At 43.9% G+C, this 16,884-nt stretch overlaps 1 protein-coding gene across 1 annotated transcript; it reads left to right on the top strand.

Moving 5' to 3' along the window:
• Positions 1-15,235: 15,235 nt before the first annotated feature.
• On the top strand, positions 15,236-16,226 carry LOC134216343 (chymotrypsin-2-like). Its single transcript, XM_062695253.1, has 3 exons — positions 15,236-15,368; positions 15,445-15,995; positions 16,052-16,226. Exons 1-3 carry the CDS (start codon positions 15,311-15,313, stop codon positions 16,187-16,189), a joined length of 747 nt encoding a protein of 248 aa, XP_062551237.1. The 5' UTR covers positions 15,236-15,310; the 3' UTR covers positions 16,190-16,226.
• Positions 16,227-16,884: the final 658 nt, after the last annotated feature.

Genomic DNA, 16,884 nt, shown 5'->3' with positions numbered 1-16,884 from the left:
TCAATTTCAACGGCTTTGGATGGCGTATATAAATCCGGCGATGGTTGATCTTAGAGCTCAGCTGGTATCAGGTTGGTCAAGGCTTACGTATTTTCCGTGTATGAATTTCAACGTTGACGGATTAGTCGAAATACGGCTCGAATCGAATGGCTCAAAGGATAGTTATAGTCAACATAACGCATCGCCGCGGATCATCATATTAAGTATAATTTTTGAGCCAGTTGAAAACATTACCGCGATTAAGGAATTAAATAAATTTTAAATCTAAAAAAAGTCTTTTATATAGAACCAATGGAAATAATTCATTACAAAGCAGAAACAAAATAAATCAAAGTTTATATGGTAAGTATATTTGAAGCTTCCAATTACTGCTTGAAACTCTTACGAAAATCATCTATCTTGTCATTCGGTATCCTCTTGAAAGTCAGTCGGTTGTTGGATGATTCGCATATAGTGCTAGCCATGCGGCATGAGGTATAATGAAATGGTTGTCATCCACAAAGCGTATGATTTCCGTTAAGGGGCTGGAGCGAAGCTATGATCAGTCGATATGAGGCTGATGTTTTGGTTCAGTGTGGAGAGTCGTTGTGTATGGATCACCTTGGCCACCGAGTGATTATTTTGAAAATAAATATATTCATTTCATCATTAGTGTTATATTCAACTGGTACGGCTCTTCGAGGATTTCGGTCCGGAACCCAGAAGGGGAATCCGATTAAAACCCAAGGCCACTGGTCTGACATACGGCAGCCAACGGGGTGGGCGCGGAAGACCTCTTTTTGGTCCTCGAATCCCAGGGTCGTTTTGAGGAAGCGGGGAGGTTTTCGGATCTGGTTATCAACGGAATTGGAGGTTAGTTTTGCAAACATTATTTACTCACTCGGAAACGATGTCTGGAAGCGCTAATAAAAGTCACACTGTCGGCGTGACGAGTAGGCGGCCAGAATGATAGGAGAAAACCGAAATCTGTTGTGGCCACTCGATTGGCCGAATCTCGAACTTAGGACCAAACTGTCCTTAAGGACTAACACTGAGTCCTTCACGTACAATTACCCGCACGTTTTTCAAGCCCGCTCTAATTGGCTCTTCTGTTGCACAAAAACTAACCGTTCTCCACGAGGCTTCTCATCCAACTCCCCGAAAAAAAACCATCTACCTCCCGAGTCTTCTGTCCCCACCCATACAGTCATCCAGCTCTGTGCTCCCCATTCTCGACATTCGTCGTGTCATTTCCCGGCTTCCGTTCCCTGTGCTGTCACCCAGCTACCAACAAGCGCCATCTGTTAGGGAGTTTGTCGTCCCCATTGGTTTATTTGTTTATTTGTTTGGAGCAGGGAAAAGCCCGTTTGAGTAGAGCACTTGAGCTCTTTCTCAAATGGGCGCAAAACCTCCTCTTCTTTTCATATCAACAGAAAATACAATGCTTCCAAATGATATACAAATTCAGCTTAATACTATTATTCTTAACTATTATTACTACTTCTATTTACAAACTACAATTATATAATCTGTAACTTTCAATGTGTTGTGTGTCGAGGTGGGGATAATATAAGAAGAAAACTTCTTCGAAGTGCAGAACGAGAAAGATGGAAATCAAAGGCAGTAGAACATCGATTAAAGATACGACACATGCTTACGAAGGGTTCATTATGGGCATAATTTGTTCGGGCACCCTGATATAAATAAAGGACCTTGAACGAAGCTCGAGTAGGAATATGAATATTTAAATTTGATAACAAGGTTGGACAGTCAATTCTAGATTGCAAAAGGTCAGAAACAATCAGTGCTTTTGATACTTCACGGCGTGTACTTAAAAGCTCTAAACCTATCAGTCTGCATCGTTCTTCGTAATGCGGCAAATTAGTCGGGTCGTTCCAGGGAAGGCGACGCAGGGCGAAGCGTACGAATTTGCGCTGGATGGATTCAATACGCGCTATGCTATTTTGGTAGTAAGGGGCCCATACAACACACGAATATTCTAACGAAGACCTCACTAACGAGCAATACAACGATTTGAGACAATGAATACTATCAAAATTTTTTGCTATGCGAAAAATAAAACCTAGTGTTTTTGAAGCCTTTGATGATATGAAAGCTATATGATCCTTAAAAGATAGTTTAGAGTCAAGTAACACACCCAGGTCCTTAACGACAGATTCTCTCTTTAGACTTGTAGGACCAATTTTATAATTAAAATCCATTAAGGTGCGCTTACGGGAAAATGAGATTATGGAGCATTTATCAGCATTAAGAACCATGCGGTTTAACTCGCACCACTCAGTGAAAACTTTAAGTTGAGATTGTAAAAATAATGCATCGTGGATGTTGTTGATGACCCAGTATAGCTTAAAATCGTCAGCAAAAGAGAGCTTAAAAGATTTTAGTTGCATATTTACATCATTGAGATAAACCAGAAATATCAACGGACCCAAATGACTTCCTTGTGGTACCCTAGAGGTGACTGGAAAATATAGTGATATGGAATCACCAATCTTAATGGCCATTTCTCGGCCGCATAGGTACGAATCGAGCCAACGAAGAAGCGATCCAGAAAATCCAAGGCGTTCGAACTTGGCAGTAGCGATTTTATGATTAATTTTATCAAATGCCGCCGAGAAATCAGTATAGATGGAGTCCACTTGTTGTCCTTTTTGTAGAGCTTGCATGATGAAAGAAGTGTAGACAATCAGATTGGTGTTTGTTGACCGCTTTGGCATGAACCCATGTTGGTGCTCGGAGATAAAATCTTTGCAGTTGTGGAACAAAAAATTGTAAACGACTTTCTCAAACAACTTTGAGATTGCACATAGAGCAGCTATCCCGCGATAATTACTAACTTCGCGTTTGCTGCCTTTTTTGAAGACAGGGTAGATATACGATTTTTTCCAATGATTAGGAAATATTCCAACTTGTAGCGATTTGTTGAACAGACATGACAATGGTATGGAAAGACTACTCGAACATTGTCTCAATACGAATGCTGGGATGCCATCTGGTCCAGAATTAGTTGAACCTTTCATGGAACAACACGTATTAGCTATTGTGTGCGCATCAATGAATAGATGATCACCTACTGGAGGACGCGGGGGAATGAAGTTGGCGGCTTTGGAAACGTGGCTGACATCAAGTGATTCTTGCATAAAGACACTTGAGAAATGGCTTAAGAACAGATCGCAAATTCCTTCTGGAGATGATCGTTCTATGTTACCTCTGAACATAACTGTAGGTAGGCCAGACTCATTTCTTTGTTGATTAACGTAGTTCCAAAATCCTTTTGGATTTTGACGAAGTTTCCGTTGAACTTTGCGTTGGTAGGCAGAAAACAGTTTGTTGTTCAGGCGTTTGTAGTGACATTCATGGAGTTGTACAGCAGTTTACACCGATGAGTTTTATACTTAGAGTATTTTCGCAAAGCAGATCGTTTTAAACGCCTTAAGCGCTTCAGATAACTGTTGGTCCACGGTGGATTTAGCGGAGGCTTCCTAGTTCGCTTAGGAACAAATTGGTCGATAGCATATAACACAATATTGGAGAAAACAATAACCGATGAATTTAGGTCTTGATCAAATAATTCGGGCCAGTTAATATTGGAGAGAAAGTTGTTCATAGCAGAATAATCGCCGTTCCTGAATTCATAATAAACTGCTTCGACACTGTCATTGAATACACATGGAGAAATGCTGTTTACTTCGACTAAGAGCGGCATATGGTGAATCGATGATCTTACAAGAGGAGAAGGTGCCTCGGTCAATGAGTAGTGTATATCACCATCAATGCTACCAAAACAAAGGTCAAGCATCCGACCGTTATTGTTATGAACGAAATTCAATTGAGACACGCGTGCTACATTATAACTATCTAAAAGCGTAGCAACAGTTGCACCAATTGATGAGTGTGTAGCGTCAGGGTAGAGATAATTCGATGGGCTTTGTCTCCATTTGATGTTAGGTAGGTTGAAGTCGCCGAGAATCAACAGATTATCCTTGATGTTCATTTTAGAGATGATTTGGTGAAGCGAGCTAATGTGCTGGTCTATTACATTCGCATCGTTAGTACGATCAGGAGGAATATAAAGCACGCATATATACAGAGTGTGTGAGTGAAATCTTATTGCTACCCAGATCTGCTCAACTAATTCAGTACTGGGAAGGAAAATTTGTCGAGCTTGATAATTTGCACGCAGAGCTAGTAACACTCCACCGCCAGATTTTTTCCTACTATTGTTAGGATTGCGATCTAGACGAAAAACGTTGAAAGAGCTATCGAAGACTTGACTCGAAATCGTGTCGTCATTCAACCATGTTTCGGTGAGAGCATACGCGTCGTAGCTGGCATCGGAGGCGGCGAGATAATAGTCGGAGACACGTGTGTTAATTCCTCCGACGTTTTGGTAATAAACTAATAGTTTATGATTTATACCATGGTCGAAACTATTCTTGTCGTTTTTTGTATCGTTGGGACAGGAGCAAGACGGAACTGGTTCTGAATTTGGGGGAGCTCGATTCTGTTGGGTTGCGTTAGTTGAGGTGCATGGGATACCATTGTCTGTTGCTGGCGGGGATGACGGTTGAATTGAAAAGTTGTACGCTGGCGGGGTGAAGGGGTGTTCTGAACTGAAAAGCGTTTGCGTCCTGGCATTAAAAATGCTGGTTAGCGCGAGGGCTAGGGGCTTAATAGTTACGCCGTTTGGCCAGAAAAACGGAGCCGTTATAATTCCTTCAGCAGCAGCAGGGACACTAACTTTAAATGACACGAATGTCAATGGTGTATTCATATCCCGACCATCACGTACAAGCTTATAGCAACTAATCAGCGATCGATCGCAATTGATTTTGCTCACAATAAAAGAGATGATATTATCAGTAGTTTCATGTGGCTGGAATCTTGTTAGGTAGTACCATTTTAATGGTATTGATGGAGGAGCGACGGAAAGGCTTGGAGCAGATGGATGATTGATTCGTGTGTTACAATTTGGATTTACATTACCTACAGCGTGTTGTGGACCATTACAATGACTATTCGATTGTTCTCGGCGAATCGTGTTGACCGACGGATGTGGAACATATTGGTTTATCACAGGAGGACGAATAGTAGATGCAGGAACGGTGGATGTTCGCAATGGTAGAGTCGAGGCGATGGCTTGGCGATGGCATGTGGTTGATGATGCAGTTCTTGATATGATGGTAGTTGGCAAATCAGTAGATGTTGCTTCTTGCTGGGCTTGATATGGTGGTGGCGGTGCATGATAGGTAGCAGTGGCGGGTGTGCTAAAAACTGTAGCATTTTCGGGTTGGGCTTGATTGGTTGCTTGATTGTAGGCGGTGGAGGCGAGAGTGGCGGTGGCGAGGGAGGCTTGAGTGATAGGTTCGGAAATAACAGCAACAGCAGCAGCAACGGAATGGGAAGTTGTATTAGTTGTGGTGACTTCAGCAGCATCAATGGTTGCAGTAGATGGGGCTTGATTTGTGGTTGCGGTATTGGCAGTAGTCGTGAGGTTACGTTGAGACGGGGTGGTGACGATTGTTTGGGTATTCACCGGAGCAACTGCAGCATCTGCAAAAAGAGGAACTAGAGCATCGGTATTGTCGGATGTACCAACTGAAACATCAACTCTCATTCTTTTGTCGTTCTTCGGGAATGATGAAGTTGAACTGGAGGTTCGATCGCGTTTATTGGCTCCGTTGGCAGCAGATGGAGAGGTATTGTCGATGAATGAATTGAAGACTTCGGTGAACTCAAATTGCATTCGGTCGAGCTCATCGTGAAAGTTTGTTGAGTTACTATGGGCTGGTCGTGTTGGAGCATTGTAGCTTGGACGTGAGAATGATGAACTGATGGCACGGCAGATTGAGCGGGAAACATCGATTTGAGCACCGACTAGTTTCAGAACAGATGTGATGCGCTGGAGAATAAGTGCATAGCCTCCGTCGGTAGAGTCCGAGCGGTTATCGACCGTGTTGATGGTATTGCGGCAAGCCACACAAAACCACAGAGCACCAGGACAGTCTCGCACTGCCTTGTACTGATTACCGGTCAGGCTAACACACTTCAAATGGAATTGTTTATGGCATTTCGTACATTCCACTCGTCCACAGCGAGCAGAACCGCCAAAGCACGGGTCGCCGTCGCACTTCTTCGTCATTACGGCTGTTTGTAAACAAGGCGGTGATTCACAGAAATAACAGCAGGCGGCGCGTGAGTCGATTAGACGAAAATGGTGACCGGCAGGTAAACGAAAACAATCTTTTACCGCCTTTTACGTTGATGAAAACTTGGGTTTTTCACTTGTAGCAATACTCGCGAATAAAAGTTTTCACCGGAGGCAGGTAGATCGATACTTTGGAAAGATAGTAGTCTATAATTCGGTAATTTAAGCTTGCAGGGTCTCCAGTAGCCTTGCGAGCAAAGGCGTAGGATTGCCAATCCGGAGATGGCGAGTTCGATTCTCGGTCCGGTCTAGAATGTTTTCGGGTTGGAAACATTCTCGACACCCTGGGCATAGTGTATCCATTGTACTTGCCACACAAGATACATAGTCATGCAATGGCGGGCATAGAAAAGCTTTCAATTAATAACTGAGGAAATGCTAATAGAATACTAAGTTGAAAAGCTAGGCCAAGTTCCAGTTGGAATGTAGAGCCATTGAAGAAGAAGAAGAAGAAGCTTGCAGAAACAAGCAAAATACACAGCGGAAAATAAGACCTCGAAAAGCGCGACTGTATGCAACGATGCAACGGATGTTCGATGATGGTTGGTAGCACATGCCCGCGTAATAGGGTTCTAAAACCATACCTCCGTTCCCATACACTATCCAAATAGTGAAAATCGCAATATAACTTTTCTCCACTGTTTTGGAACTTGCAATGTTACATTAGGGAAGATCCATTAATTACGTAACGCATAAATGGCTATTCTCAATCCCCCTCCCCCCTATGTTACACTTTTTGTATGATGTATCTAAAAATATTGTACGGATTGTCACACTTCAGGAGCCCCCCCCCCCCCTCTAAGCGTTTTGTAATTTACGGATGTTTCCTAAACACAAGGATTTTTCAGCGCTATTTGTTGTTACTACGAATATAGAACTGGTGTTTTAATCCATACATGGACCACCGTTGATGAAATAAATATTTGTTCATATAAATAGGAGAGCGGTTCGGCACTTCATCCCATAGCTCCTATTTCCATCCCATCAAAAACAAAACAATGAAAAGGAATTTGATTTGTTTCTAATTTTAGGGCGATTCAAATATGACGTCCACTACTTTTTGGGATTTCTAGACTCCCTCCCCCACAGAAGAGGAGCGTGTTGAACGACGGGTGGCGTTCGTGGCTGCTAGAGACGCTCTGAAGACTGAGATTAGATCAAGCAAAAAAGCCTGCTTCGCGGGCCTGTGTCAAAGTGCCAACGCGAATCCATGGGGTGACGCCTATAGGGTCGTAATGGCCAAGACACGTGGGGCGATGGCCCCTACAGAGCGGTCTCCAGAGATGCTGGAGAGGATCATCGCGGGGCTCTTCCCACGTCACGACCCAGGCCCCTGGCCTCCCTTCGTGGAGCTGCCAGGAGCCAGGGTGACCGACGAGGGAAGAGTAACTGTGGCGGAACTTGCGGGGATTGCACAGTCCCTTAGTGTAGGTAAGGCGCCAGGACCGGATGGTATTCCGAACCTGGCCATTAAAGCGGCCATTGCCGAGGCTCCCGAGATGTTCAGATCTGTCATGCAGAGATGCCTGGACGAGGGAGTCTTCCCTGAAGCATGGAAAAGGCAGAGCTTGGTCCTATTGCCAAAGGCGGGAAAACCACCGAGGGGTCCGTCGGCATATAGACCAATATGCCTGCTTGATACGGCGGGGAAGGTGCTCGAGAAGATCATCCTCAACAGGTTGTTGATACGCACGGAGGGTGCGGATGGTCTATCGAGTAACCAGTTTGGCTTCCGAAAGGGTAAGTCAACCGTAGACGCTATCTTGTCGGTTACCAAATCCGCGGAGATAGCTATCCAGCGTAAGAGGAGGGGAGTTCGCTATTGTGCAGTAGTGACTCTCGACGTGAGGAATGCTTTCAATAGTGCCAGTTGGGCAGCTATTGCAGATGCGCTCCTGCGTCTTGGAATTCCCGAGTACCTGTACAAGATTCTCGGAAGCTACTTCCAGAATCGAGTACTGGTATACGACACGGAGGCGGGTCGGAAGTGCGTTGACATAACCTCAGGGATTCCGCAAGGTTCCATACTGGGTCCGGTGTTATGACGTTCCATATGTCATATGTCAGACGGTGTCTTGAGGTTGAAGTTTCCGGTGGGCGTAGTAATCGTCGGCTTCGCTGACGATATTACGCTGGAGGTCTACGGCGAATCGATCGAAGAGGTGGAGTTGACTGCAGCCCACTCGATCGCAATTGTGGAGGAGTGGATGAGTTCCAGGAAGTTAGAACTGGCTCACCACAAGACTGAGGTGGTTGTTGTTAACAACCGAAAGTCGGAGCAGCAAGCGGTGATAAGGGCAGGCAACTGCACGATCACCTCTGAACGCTCAATCAAACTCTTGGGGGTAATAATCGACGATAAGCTCACCTTTGGTAGCCACGTCAATTACGCCTGCAAGCGTGCCTCCACAGCTATAGTGGCATTGTCCCGGATGATGTCCAATAGCTCTGCGGTTTATGCCAGCAAGCGCAAGCTTCTGGCTAGCGTTGCTCTGTCCATACTGAGGTATGGGGGGCCAGCTCGGGGCACGGCCCTGCGTATTAATTGCTACAGAACGAAGTTAGAAAGTACGTATAGGCTCATGTGCCTAAGAGTTGCGAGCGCGTACCGTACCGTGTCGCACGATGCACTCTGCGTCATCGCCGGTATGATGCCTATTGACATCGTTATCGGTGAAGACATAGAGTGCTTTGAAATGCGCGGCACGAGAGGCATCCGCAGGACTGTCAGGTTGGCCTCAATGGTCAAATGGCAGCGTGCGTGGGACAGTTCCACTAAGGGTAGATGGACACATAGGTTGATACCGGAGATAGGTACGTGGGTCAAGAGGCGCCATGGGGAAATCACCTCGCCTCGCCTCGCCCGAGTGTCCGGTGTGCGTTGGTTTAGAGGAAACGGCGGAACACGTGTTGTTCGTGTGCCCGCGTTTTCGCACAATGCGTGACCACATGCTTGCCACATGTGGTCTGGACACTACCCCGGACAACCTAGTTCGGAGGATGTGTAAAGATGAAGTTGGCTGGAACGCCGTGTTATCGGCTATCGTCCAAATCGTCTCGGAGCTACACAGAAGGTGGCGCGTGGACTCGAGGAATGGCTAGTTCAGGCGCAAATAAGAGGTGGTCCAAGGGTTCGGAGTCGGCTTCATGGGTCATACCGGTGCCCTGTGGTCGAACTCGATCCTTTTATCGAACAAGTGGCCGCGTGAAAAACAACATGGTATCGTCGCTTTCGCGGCGTCGGTCAACCGGGCGGGTTCCGAGCCCGAGGACGGAAAGGGTCCTCGTCAAGGCTGGGGCAGGCGTAGGCCTCGCGTCGGCAAGTTCCTCTGTGTGCTGGCGAATAGGCCCTATCGCAGAAAGGTCAATTTGGGGTGCACGCGGCATCATCATTCTTGATACCAGTCGTGCAGAGGGAAGCAGGCGCGAAGTCGACCCTGCCCACCTTCCGAGGACATAGGGCGGTAAGGCCAGCTGGAAAGCCGGCAATGCGCTGGCACGATACCATGGTGTTCTTCTAAAAAGCGAGTCACGATGTTCGATGCTGCAAGGACACGCAGCTAACCTCGAGGGTGCGTTATGCACTGGCCCCCCTTTGAAGCATTACTTTCTGGTTGTACCGAAGGGACGATGGGCTTGGCGGCAATGGAAACGGTTTAGCTGGTCGGGGATGCAGTCCTGTCTCCCTCATTGGAGGTGGCCCCTAACCCAGCACTTCCTGGTCAACCCAGGATGTCTGTTGAGCAGATTCCCCCTCCATTGTTTAGGAAGAAAAAAAAAAAAAAGACCCCCTCCCCCCCCCCTCTGTCACGCTTTTGTGTATACCAAGTACATGTACTGTCACAAAATTTTAAACCCCTCCCCCCCTAAAACCTGTGACATCAATTTTGAACGACCCCTTTTGTGATTTTTTCACCAGTGAGCGCGCTTGTTAGCAAAAGGAAGAGACGAGATTGGCGCTGTATTTCTTTGTTTTGCAATGAGATGAATATACAGGGGTTAGACAAAAAGGTTGAGATAGGTAAAATTATGTCGAAATTCAAATCATCATAACTTTGCGTACAATAATCCGATTTTGATAAAATCAGGGCCATCAGAACCGGACGCTTTTCTAGTATACTGCCCCCCTGTTTTGCAGAGATTGGTAGATGTTCCAGGTTTTCCGAAGGTATGTTCAAAATGCATTTTTTCCACTGCTTGTAATTTTATGTGACGTTTACTTTCATCATGTTTTATGCTTTCTCCAAAAACTAGAACTAATATGCCGGCCAATGGTGGCTGTAGATCGAGAATCCATCAAAACTACGCAGAGATATGGCCATTTCCGTGAAAACGGTTCCGGGAACATGATAAAATGATAACAGATCGGAATAATGCAAATATGGGTATCTATGTTCATGGCTTTGCGAGACGATGATTACAGAAACATTTCCAGAGTGATAGTGTCCACTGCCACCCTTATAGCAGGTTCCAAGGGCCTTCCAGGAGGGGCCGGTTTTGGCACCGTCTGGAACTATGCATATATGGGTGTCAAAATTCATGTTTTCTCAAGATGATGAATATAGGATCTTTATTAAAGATACATTATGGTGACTGTAAGACTCTCTGGCCAATTTGTAACAGGTTCCGGGTGTTCTGCGAAAGTGACATTTGTTCAGGGTGTATGGCCAATCCCGTACCGATTTTACGAAAATGGCCATATCTTTGCGTATACCAAGCGAATTTTCGATCTGCAGCCAGCATTGGTCAGCTTATTAGTTCTAGTTTCCAGGGAGAGTATGAAACATGATTGCAGTAAACGTCAGATAAAACGACAAGCTGAAGAAAAAATGCATTTTAAACATATCCTCGGAAAACCCGGAACATCTCCGGTGGCCAAGGACCAATCTTAGGTTTTGCATGAGGACAGAATACTAGAAGAGTTTCCGCGTCCGATAGTCCCAGTTTCATCGAAATCGGATCATTCTACGCAAAGTTATGCTGATTTGAACTTCAACAAAATTTTGCCTATCTTAACCTTTTTGTCTAACCCCTGTATGTTCATCTCACTGAAAATGGAAAATGGAACAACTCCCCTATATAAATATAAATTTCATATGAATATTGTTCACAAATTACGTAACGCCGGAAGGAGAGGGAGGAGGTCAGGCCGTGCGTTACGATTCATTTCATTTTCATTTCATTCATTTATTTAGTTAACATCTAAACAGATAACACTGAATCAACAATTTGACGCCACAATGCACGGTTCGAGGCCGCATCTCTCCATCCTCGGATACGCCCCACGCTCGCCAAGTCGTTCTGCACCTGGTCTGCCCATCTCGCTCGCTGCGCTCCACGCCGTCTCGTACCTGCCGGATCGGAAGCGAACACCATCTTTGCAGGGTTGCTGTCCGGCATTCTTGCAACATGTCCTGCCCATCGTACCCTTCCGGCTTTAGCCACCTTCTGGATACTGGGTTCGCCGTAGAGTTGGGCGAGCTCATGGTTCATTCTTCGTCGCACACACCGTCTTCTTGCACACCGCCAAAGATGGTCCTAAGCACCCGTCTCTCGAATACTCCGAGTGCTTGCAAGTCCTCCTCGAGCATTGTCCATGTTATTACGTTATGCGTTACGATTCATACAAACCAATTAAGCCTTCCATATAAAAAGCGTTACGAGGGGGAGGATGGAGGTCCAAAATCTTCAAATTTAGCGTTACGTTATTTGTGAATGAATCCATTCCGGATATTCCGAAGGATTATTTGGTGGCAGGAATCACAATGTCGTCAATGCTGTACTCAGAATAGACATACGAATGCTTTAAAAAATATCGGTGCTTTGAATTGAAATTCATAAAATGTCCAATTATGTGAACGGGCTTGGTGGTCATATGGCTACCGCTTCTGCCTCATACGCAGGAGGTCATGGGTTCAATCCCAGGCCCGTTCCATTCCTCCTACTTTGTATCTTTTCATATATTTCTCATGTTCTAGCAATCGCTAGAACTGGAAATGGGCTTTCATACCGTTTCCATCTTCTATCCCTATACATACCTACAACTTGATTAGTTCTAGCAGGTAACTGTTAGAATTCGAAATGAGCGAAAAAGTTCGTTTCGGCATCTAATTAGAATACTACACCACCCTTTCATAACTATCACATTGGCAACCCATTAACCAAGACGAACCTCTGCCATACCTTAACCCCAAGATTCCAATAAAATTCCGCAGGAACTCGTGGCGAGTGCAGAGGTGTTCTCGGCTTGCAGTGGGCGAGTGACTGCATCATCAATTCCTTCCCATCCCCGATGACCGTGAGGACGTGGCCAGCACCGTTATCGACTATCCAAAAATACTAGAGCCCTCGGACTGTGCACATTGAGGTTGGAGAGCAAATCCCATGCTTCCATCCATTGGTTCCCTGTGCAATTGCGATTGTTCTGGTCGATCACGGAGTAGCAACTACGAAATGCACGGTCATCATGCTCATGCTCATGCTCAATTCATAAAATGTCCAATTATGAATGTTCTTGATTTCCGTTCCCTTTTCGCAAAATCCGTAACGCTGAATTTGATAATTTCGGTACCCCACCCTCCCTCTCGTAACTTATGGAAGGCTTTTTTTTGTGTACGGATCGTAACGTTTGGGCTGAGTTCCTTTTTTCCTCTAAAGCGTTTGAAGATAATATTTCTATTTTTGTAAGATGCGTTAAAATATTACTCCGAATAATCGAACCATTTTCTCCTGTTAATCGAGTCCGGCCTGTACTCAAGTTAAATCATGAGCGAAATGTTACTTAGAACCTTTCGAAAAATTAAGCGAGAAATGGAAAATTATGTATATTCAGACTAGTATCTACGACGGTTGACGAAATCAATAAAATAAAATAAAAAATACATGTACAATAGTTTATTTTTCTCTTTAAATTGATCCCTTAACGCCTTCTCCGCCTATTCTGGTGGTGTCGTAATCAGCATGACCTCCCATCATTTAGTGAAAGTGTTTTTAATGACTTCCGGAACCGCATGCGGCAGTCCATCCCGACATGTCACCAAAGAGTACCCCCCCTGCTGATTCTTTTGCCTCTCGCCACAATTATACCCGAAATCAGAGCATTAAAATTGTTTAGCAGCAAAATGAAAAATTGGCCCTAGGAGAAAGAGGATGCAAGAGTGCAACCAGCAGGAAACAAAAAAGCACTAAATCTGTTTTGAATAGTAAATGGACCATGTCGAACCAAAGCCATAAAGTGGGTTTGCTCAACTTGATACATCATCATCGTCGGTCGACAGGGAAGCAAAGAACGAAACAGCATTAGCACAATTCAAATCAAAAAGCGGACACAAGTAGAAGAATGGATAAAAAAATCACCCTTCTTTCCATTTGTTATAAGGAAATTTGCTGCGACGACGATTCACCCTCCCTTGGTGGTGGTTTTTTATCCTCTGATTTACCGCAAATATACTTTGCTTTCCTGTTTGGTGCAATTGAACCATTTCACGGACGCAAACTACCGACTCTGGCTTCCTCCGACAGTTTGGAACGAAACGGATTAATAAAAAATCTACTTATTTGGGGTGAGGATCATTTAGGCTAACCAAACGAAACACACAAAGAAGCTGTTGTTGTTTTTGTTAAGGATGAATAAGTTACATAATAACGCCTTTATTTGGTATTATTAAAATTCAAAGAATCTAATGTGTTTAATGATGGTAGATCGACGGCATAAGAAGCACCATAAACTCGGTGCAAAAATCCGCAGCCTCAAGATACGGCAATATTTACATTTAATGCTGAAATACCTTAAACTTTTACTTACTTTATTTGTACCCTAGCATACAATGCTTTTGCTGTAGAAAGTTAATATTCAATTTACTTTCGAATAATTGACTGTTAATTGTAATTTTTCAGTTGAAAATATTTAAATAAATGTTTTTTTTTAGATAGGCACCTGAGACGAAATTGAAAAGTTTGAGACACGGCAGGTATTTCCTTCCATCGTCGTAGGGGCTAAAACCAACGAAAGCAACGTCCATTTGCTAGAACTCAAGTCAATTGAAAATAATTTGAACATTTGCAGCCAGTGGAGAGATACAGTGACCTGCATAATAAAAAGCCCACTTGCCGTTTTTCATACAAAATGGTCAACATTGGATATCTAGATCTTGATTGCGTGTGAATCGATTTTGCTGAAAATTTGACTAGAGCTCAGATATAACTTGAATTTTACCACACCTAAGTTTCGACCATATTGATTCATAGGGTAAAAAATTATTGCGGTAATACCAAAACGATTTTTTTGGCAAAAAATTGATTTTATAATATCTTGAAAACTACAACTCTTAGTGTACAAGTATATTCCGCAAACTTTTTTGTATTGCCAAAATACGCGTTTTTGGTAAATAAGTCATCAGTTTACAACCTATAGAATTCAAGATATTTAAAAAATATGTTTTTGTCAAAAAAATTATTTTGGTATTACCGCAATAATTTTTATGAATGAATCAATATGATCGAAACTCAGGTGTGGTAAAATTCAAGTTATATCTGAGCTCTGGTCAAATTTTCAGCAAAATTGGTTCACACGCAGTCGAGATCCAGATCTCCAAAGTTGACCATTTTGTATGAAAAACGGCGAGTGGGCTTGGGCTTTTTATTATGTCGGTCACTGTATCTGCTTCCACACTGATACTCTTCCCACCCTCTTCATACGGGAGCTTGGCAGAAAGAAAGGTCGTGAGATTTATACCGTCACAAATATTGCCCTCCGCTCGCTTTCAAATCGACATCTATAAAACATTCTTCATGCCTGCCGTCTATCAAATCTATACTTTCGCCTCTAATTCTATCATAAACATGTACGTCTAAGTTTGGAAGATGATATTATCGATTTTGAATAAAATTAGGTCCTCTCAGTGCAACTGCGATGCATGAAAAAGCAAATACTGAAAACGATACAATGACTATACGAAACGTAATTCAAGTAACGCATTGTATCAGTAAAACCGTAATCTATACTTTGAGTAAAAAAAAGCTTATCTAGGGACCCATGGGGGTTATAAAAGATTAGCCCCCTAGCAAAAACCACCGTCAGTAGTACGAATCGGTCAGTCAGTGATGTTACGTTCCGTGTTTGTGATAATCTGCCTAGCGGTGGGCTTTGTAGCGGCTGCATGTAAGTAGCTAATCGTTCGATTTGTGTATCAAAACGTAATTCCCCACGTCTGTCTTTGAACGTTTTATTTTTGTAGCGACGCCCGACAAACGGATTGTTGGGGGTATTCCGGCCGAATCTGGAGATGCACCGTGGATGGTTTCGATGCGAAACTCGTTCAACATCCACTTCTGTGGAGGAACACTTTTAAATAGACGGTTCGTACTGACGGCGGCCACTTGCATGCAGGGACGGTTGTCCAGCACGACCATGGCTGTCGTGGGATCCAGATTCCTGAACACGGCCGCAGCGCCCTACTACGGATTGCAGACGATCACCCATCCGCAGTTCAACCAAAACACGTTGGAGTTTAACGTGGCCTTATTCCAGACGGCTTTGAACATTGTGTTCACCAATATTGTGCAGCCGATTCAGTTGGAACCGGGCTTTATTTCAGCAGGATCGCGAGCCCGAATGTTCGGTTGGGGTGCCACTGCAAATGGGGGAGGAAATTCGAACGCTCTCAATTTCGTCAATCTGAACGTGATTGATAACGACATCTGCCGGAGTGTGCTGGGTGCCAATGGAATGCGAGTTGGAACTTCGTCCATGTGCACACAGAATCGTGAGGGGCAAGGACTGTGCACCGTAAGATTTACTAAACAGTTATGAGATGTTTATTACCACTTGAATTAAAATTGCAGAATGATGCAGGGGGCGCCTTAGTTTTGGATAACTTAGCTATCGGAGTCGCGTCTTGGAAGATACCGTGCGCCACAGGCAACCCCGACGTCTTTGTTCGCATTTCAGCGATTCGCGATTGGATTGTTAGCATTATCTAAATAGAATGACGATTTCGCAGGATAAAAACCGATATGTTTCAACACTGATAAGGGAAAAAAATGAAATAAATAAACACATCCCAAGTAACAATCTCAATGCTTCGAAGATTTATGCTAGTTTTATAGAGGTTTTATTACGGCATGTAAAAATGCTTAAAGTTTTATTTTGGTTTTATTCAGTTGTCATTTAATTAGATCCGCAAGAGTACTTGAGAACTACGTTTTGAATTCCAATATAAAACCACAGCTCTTTAGGTTTTATAATGCTCCTGTGTTCCTCCTCAGAGCTAAAAAATGGAACTGACATAAAGCCAGCAGTTAAGTTATATGTTGGTTTTGTTCAAGACTTATAAAAGCTGCCAAGCTTCGTAGAGTCCTGTATAAAACCCACATATAACCTTTACTCCTGAAGAAGACCTGCATAGGAATACGAAGCTTGAAACTACTACTATGGATAGAAACTAAATTTTCAGCACAAATTGTTTGACCCACGGAAGTTTTTTCATTTCGCTTTCAGTCGAAAATGAAAAAAAAAAAACATTAGCAGTTTTTTCTATGTCGTGAATTATGTAGGGAGACTGTTCCGATCTCCATCTCACTCACTGAAAATTCATTCATCTTATCGGGAGGTAAAAAAATACGGTACCAATTTCTTCGCTTCTTTTTGTCGCGAACTCCTGCTGAAAAAAATCACA

The sequence above is a fragment of the Armigeres subalbatus genome, chromosome 2 (assembly GCF_024139115.2).
Source record: "Armigeres subalbatus isolate Guangzhou_Male chromosome 2, GZ_Asu_2, whole genome shotgun sequence".
Lineage (NCBI taxonomy): Eukaryota > Metazoa > Arthropoda > Insecta > Diptera > Culicidae > Armigeres > Armigeres subalbatus.
This window is presented reverse-complemented; position numbering and strand designations above follow the sequence as displayed.

Coding starts and splice junctions, on each gene's coding strand:
- LOC134216343 (XM_062695253.1), top strand. CDS start 15,311: ATGTTACGTTCCGTGTTTGTGATAATCTGCCTAGCGGTGGGCTTTGTA. Junction 15,369..15,444: donor GGGCTTTGTAGCGGCTGCAT/GTAAGTAGCTAA, acceptor TTATTTTTGTAG/CGACGCCCGACAAACGGATT. Junction 15,996..16,051: donor AGGGGCAAGGACTGTGCACC/GTAAGATTTACT, acceptor TTAAAATTGCAG/AATGATGCAGGGGGCGCCTT.